Below are 6,685 nucleotides of genomic sequence, written 5' to 3'. Positions count from 1 at the left end.
AAAACAAGTACTCAATATATTCATGGACAAAACTTTATTTTATTTTATTTTATTAAAAGTACTTCACTAAGAAATATAACTTTTTGTATGTGAAAGACTTGTAATATTAACTGAAAAACTGCCAAATTTCGTGAAGATATACCCAATATATAGAGAGTTATAAACAAGTACAGAAGGTCAAGTGACTCGGTCAAATTGACTGACCCCGCGTCGGAAGAGATATTAGGTCATCAAGAAATTAATGTTGCTTTTATATATCAAAACAAAACATTTAATATTTAGAGATCAACAAGTGCAGTCTGCCCTGGCAAAAAACATCTGGGGGAAGCACCTTGTGATACTATTGAGTATATCAAGTGTGGTCCATTTGGGTAGAAAACATCCAGTGGAAGCACCTTGCATAAAAAATATAATTATTTTGTGAATAACAAGTGCAGTCAGCCTGGGCATAAAAACATCCAGGAGAAGTGCCTTGGACTGAGCACATTACTATATAATATGAAATATAACAACAATAGCCCTCTTCTCATAGAATGGGTACATATGACTATGAAGTTCGTTTTATTCTACGAATCCCTCTCCAGAGGAAATCTCCATGGTACAACACCACAATGACTGGGAACTGGAAGTGTTAAGGACTCCTGTGCTCTACTAGAAGAAAAGGGTAGGGGGAATACATGCTGGGGAGTGCAGATGATCAACACAATGTAGACAGTGCAATGGGTGTCTACAATTCTCTATTTTGAAAAACAGAAAGACCCAATTGTGAGAACCTCAAGTCAGTAGGGATGGGCAAAAATCCCTATCTGCTTTACTCACAAAGTCCATGAGTGATAGTCCTTTATATATGACAATAATAAAAAATATATAGATATATACATACACCTGGATAATCGGTCGGTGGTCTTACAGAAACAGCCCATCTCCACAGTGAGCATTATGGAAATATACAGATTTAGTGCCAAGATATAACATTTGGCATACCTGACCAGACAACACCTGCCACCAGGTGGAATCCTAAAATGTGATGTATATCAATGAATTAATGTAAAAAAAGAAAAATATAGTAACTTTCCCCAAGCAAAGGCAAACAGATGTGTGTAGAATCACCACAGGAGGAAGACGATACCCACTCAAGGAAAACACAGCTACGTTGTGCAGATAAAGGGTGTCAAATGTATTGGGAGTTGTCCACATACCAGCCTGAACGATTTCCTCCAAATGATGGAGGTTGCAAGCAGCTAAAGCACTAGTTTGATGACAAATTCAGTGTGAAGAAACATGATATAGATGGTGACTGTCCATGGACACGTCAGAATATGCCAGTCATATGAGTTGATGAACCTGACCAATAAGCATAATAGGTGAAAAGGTCATACGAACAGAGGAATTCTGTGGAACAGAGAGACAGGAACAAGAACTATGAAAGGAGGCAGTACGAGCCATATAACATATAACGAGAAAGTAGACAATCTGCATCCGAAGGGGAGAACAGGTGGGAAAAGGAAAGTAAAGAAGTAGGCCCAACAACCTTCCTGAGCAACCAATGTCCTGGGAAGGAAGGTCCAATATGGATAGTGGATAACATATGAGGAATGGTAAAGGATGCAGGACATATTGATGGGATAACTATCAGAACGACGCCAACCACATGCCAGGAGGGGGAAGAAATAGGTCTTAAGGGGAAAATGATACAAAAAACACATTGCATTGGGTTCAAAGGGAGAACCAGACAGGGCATGAAGGACAACACTGAGATCCAAACCAGCAGAACAAAGAAATGTGAAGGATGGACCAGAAGAAAAAATGGAAAATGAGGGAAAAGAAGCAGGAGAAAGGAAGGTGTTTGACAGGGCAGCATTAAAAATAGCAGCAGTTAAAACAGACAAACCCTGAACAACCAACCAGAGGAAGAACTGGGACAAGTGAAGAACAGAAGGACAGGATGGTCAGAAGCCATGCCCAATAGACAAAAGACTGAAGTAAGACCAAAGCCTCTGGTACATAGACAAGAAGGAAGGGTTAATAGGAGAAGAAATATGCTACACGTGGGGCAAGTCCCAGAGTTGAGGCACGGGACCATACAAAAGTCACACGTGAGGCTAGAATGTGGTGATGGTGGGATGAAAAACATCCAATTGCAGTTGTTGGAAGAGCAATAAGGGCAGTGGTTGTAGCTCCAGTAACTGCCTGAGCAGAGGGAACCATATCTGAGCCAATCAATATGGAGCAACCACAGAAAACAACAAGAAGTGATCTCGATAAGGGAAAAGACCTAGGAGAGAAGAGTGATTGGAGGGTGGACATATAGGTGAAGACCCCAATCTGAACTAAAAGCATCCACCCCAGAGCTGAGGAGTGAGGAACTGGAGAACAAAAAGGGAAAAAAATTTGGCATTCTTGGAGAATCAAAAAAAGCCCACCAAGAAAGCATCTCTAAACAAATGAGATTTGGTAGGATGTGGAGAAATGGGAACCCACCCCCACTGTGGTCAAGTCCCTGTCATGCCACCAAGCAAGGTTGGCCCTGATCCCAGGTGGGAGATGGGATAGTCCAAAGGAACTTGGGGTAAGTTCCACTAAGCAAGAAGCATCCAATGAAGGAAATGCATGTGTGCTCGATCTAAGAAAATGAGAGCTTTCAAGGAAGCCCACAAACCTAAAAGAGAGAGAACCTCTCATGCACAGAGAGAGAGAAGGAAAAGATAGGGCCTTCGTGACTGCCTGCTCCATATCCCAGAGCCGAAGTGAAAAATGCTGGGCTCAACCATGACGGGAAGTGAAGAGAACCCCCAAATGAATAAGATACTGGGAGGGAGTATGACTTACGGGTCATGGGAAGAAGCAAGCAGAAGCCAGTCATCCAAGTAATAGAGAATCCAAAGACCTAACACAGCACATTATGTGGAGGCATGTTAACAGGTAAAAAATACAACGGAATGACAATTTCCACACAGTAGTTACATCCCTCTTCACAAAAATCATAACATGAAAGGAAAAATCGTCGGCCAAACGTAAGACACGAATTCCCCACAAACTAAAGTCTGTGCTTCCCCAGCAGACATCATCAATCCTAAGACCTGGGGACTAGCATTCTACTTATGGTGGGAATTTCATCATCTGCCATATTAAATCTTGAATTCATATGGCAAAGTAGAATTTGGAAACCAAAACATTTCTAAAACAAAAAAGTGGAAATAATGGAAAACAAACACAAGAAGTTGAAAATGATACAAGTTTGTGATCAAGCACAATCAAAATCTTGTAGTCATATGAGGAATGAGTTAAAACAAATGTCTATACACTAGGGTACCAATTGAGAATATCAGGTTTGTGCTGCAATGGTTTGGTTTGTTTTGAATTTTGCGCAAAGCTACATGAGTGCTATCTGCACTAGCTGTCCCTAATTTAGCAGTGAAAGACTAGAGGGAAGGCAGCTAGTCATCACCACCCAACACCAACTCTTGGACTACTCTTTTACCAATACATAGTTGGATTGACCATTACATTATAATGCCCCCACGGCTGAAAGGGCAAGCATGTTTGGTGGGACGGGGATTCGACCCATGACCATCAGATTGCGAGTCAAGCACCCTAACCACCTGGCCATGCTGCAATGGTAGAGGGAGCTACCTGCACTAGTATAGGTAGCAAAATATGATTGGTGGAGAGGTAGTCACATGATCAGCACATGTTGCTGCAATGGTGCAAAAATGAAAGGGGATATAAAAGACTGGTGCATTGTTAAAAATTTTAGTAATGCTTAGAGGGAAAATTAAGGTCAAGTTAACTTTGGGTGAGAGGAGGTAGTATATCTTCAAAATTCAAAGTTACAGTACATTGTTTTAAATAAAAAGTTTAACAAAAGCACAAGATTCTTTTAAAAAATGGTAATGTTCAAATCAGTACTGTTTACAGAAACAGTAATAGATGTAAATCACAAATTTTGCTGGCCAGTATTTTAATTGTTCCTTAAGTTACAAATTATCTATCAAAGCACTGCATTATTTCATTGAATATACCCAAATGAAATAATAGGAAATCACAAAGGCTCCTAATTTTGTAGCCTATAACACACTTCTACAAAAGTTGTATGTACCATAATTGTAAAATTATTTTTTTTAAAGAAGCCATTATGTTAGATAAGCCACTTTTCAGTACGTGTAAACTACAGTAAAATATATATACATTAATCAAATTCAATTAAATTTAGCAGCTTACAATAAGTTTTATCTTACAACTACAACACACTGTAAAAAAAATATTTAATAATATGCTTCATCATATATTAACAATTACTCATTTATAAGAGTTGAATATTAACTACAGATAATCAAAAACCTTTATTTTCATGAAATTCTTTTCTTCAGTTACACTCAAAAAACAATGAAGGTTTGATCTTTTTGTTCATTCCATTTGTTATAACTTTTTAAAACTAATAAAACAGCATTTTCTCAACACAATGAGCCACTAATTATATATGTGTATTTGGAAGTAATACAGGTATTATGTCTTTTACTTTACATTGTATTCCTTTTTCTTTATATTATTATATCTTGTATTTCCTGTCCACTACCAGCTATATTAAACTGAACACCTTTAAAAAACTTACCAAAGCTTGAACTGACCAAATTCTATAGTAAGGAGCATCTTTTGGGACTTTTAATTTAAATTTTTTCCACATTATTAGGTGGCTGAGCCCATTCAGAACAGAAAAAAATACTGATGCAGGCTCCTGGATACCCCAAAGTCTAATGAAAGGCCACTGAAAAAAGTAAAAATCTTCAAATTAATGTAGGAGTTACAGATATTGTGGATTTTCATCATATTTAAATAATGGAGATTAAAGTAGAGCAAATGCTATGCCATTAAATATAGCTTCTTTAGCAAATTTTGTTTGAAAAACTTAGTAATAATTATTCACCTAACTGCCAATAAAATGAAAGGTTAACATTCTCCTTACCTGAAAATGTATTTCTGATGAATAATCACCTCTCCACAAAATTATCTTCCCTGTACATCTGCCTTACATATTTGAATGCCACTAAGCTTTAGGCAACTCCCATGAGATTTTCTTGTGAATTGCACTACTGCATAATGACATTATTATGCAGCAAAAGCTTTCCATGAATAGGAGGGCAACACACTTCCCTGCACATTAACTCCCTTTATGCTTTTGCACTAATGAATATTCTTTCTTTGATGAGGCAAGGAATACTAAGATGCACCAAAAGTGTGGAGAAAGATGTGTGAAAATGTGAGTATCTATTGGAAATACATTTTTCAGTAAGGAAAATGTTAAGTTCCAAAATTATACCCACCACTACACACAATTACGCTAGAATCCCATGTTGAAGTGGTGAATGGGCTGGTGCATAGATTTGCCTAAATGAGTTCCCTTCAGAAAGTACCCAAAGGAAACACACGGGGTATGACATCCAATAGCAGAGGTTCCACAGGGGCATACCTGTGTGAGACTGTATCTCATCTCTTCCAGGGTTAACCCTTCACCCAGGAAAATAAGAGGAAGAGGCAAATGAGTCTCATATGTTGCAGGAATGTATAGAATAAGAACATGGCCATCTGAGTACTTACACACAAGATGTCAGAGAGCCAATATGTGTAGCATTCACACCATAATTTGTGCTCACCTCAACTCTACCATCAGACTATTGGACTGATTACTGCTGCAGGATGAGGACACAGATTCATGCCATAGTGTGTGTGTGTGCACACTCTGACTCAGCTGAATAGATATCAGTTACAGGAAGAAGGCACAATCTGTTTGTGCATGCTTGTATCAACTCAACAGGTGATGACCACAGGAATATGGCAAATATGTATATTATGCTCCCCTGACACTACTGAACAGAAATCAGCTGTAGGAGAAAGGTCCTGTTTCTTAGTATGTGCTCATGTCACTCAACTGAACAGATGATGTCTACAGGAGAAGGGCAAATGTGTATAAAGAGTGATCACCTCAATTTTACTGAACAGACATGACTGCAGGAGAAAGGTACAGTTTAGTGATGTGTGCTCACCTCAACTGAACAGGTGCAGACAGCATGAAGGTGGCATAGTATCATATAATGTGTTAATTTCCACTTTACAATACAGACTCGGGCCACAGGAGGAGAGCACTAGTGGCAATGTTATACATATAGTTATAAGAGGAGTGACCTGCACTACACTAACAGTGTTACCACTGCCCCACTTCCCACTGATTAGCCCCAGCAGTCAGGGTGGACCACCTTAGCAGATAGAAACTGATAATAGGCAAAGGTCTCTCATGTTCCACTCAAAAAGAAAAGGAGTGGGGGAGAATTCTTGGTGGAGACACCCGAAGAAAATACCCAGATACCCATCGATCCCATTTCAGCCAGAAAGGTCTTTTACTGGAGACAGTGCAATGGATGACTGTGTTTCCCTATTTTGAAAAGCCAGCAAGAGCAAGCCAAGGAAGCAGGCAGAGAACCCACTGGTGATGGCTTTTCCATGATAGTCCATGGAATAGGTACAGTCTGGACTGGACAGTAGTCAGATAAATAAATATCTTATGAGGATACCTCAAGTGATCTTGTGAAACATCCCATCTCAACAGTGGCCATATACTAGAGCCAAGGCAGATGGTATGAGCACCCTCCATTGTCCTAGTTTCATGAGGAATTTTGGGAAATAAGTACAC

The 6,685-nt window shown here is 39.1% G+C and overlaps 1 protein-coding gene across 1 annotated transcript in view; it reads right to left on the bottom strand.

The window, feature by feature from the left end:
- Positions 1-6,685, bottom strand: part of LOC106477607 (post-GPI attachment to proteins factor 3-like) — a 48,114-nt gene that overhangs the window by 29,928 nt on the left and 11,501 nt on the right. Inside the window, exon 3 of the mRNA XM_013938153.2 lies at positions 4,613-4,765. Coding sequence (XP_013793607.1) covers positions 4,613-4,765 — 153 coding nt within the window. The remainder of the gene's footprint in view (positions 1-4,612; positions 4,766-6,685) is intronic.

The sequence above is a fragment of the Limulus polyphemus genome, unplaced genomic scaffold (assembly GCF_000517525.1).
Source record: "Limulus polyphemus unplaced genomic scaffold, Limulus_polyphemus-2.1.2 Scaffold167, whole genome shotgun sequence".
Taxonomy (NCBI): Eukaryota; Metazoa; Arthropoda; class Merostomata; order Xiphosura; family Limulidae; genus Limulus; species Limulus polyphemus.
The sequence above is the reverse complement of the archived record's forward strand: the minus strand, read 5'-3'. Positions and strand labels throughout refer to the sequence as shown.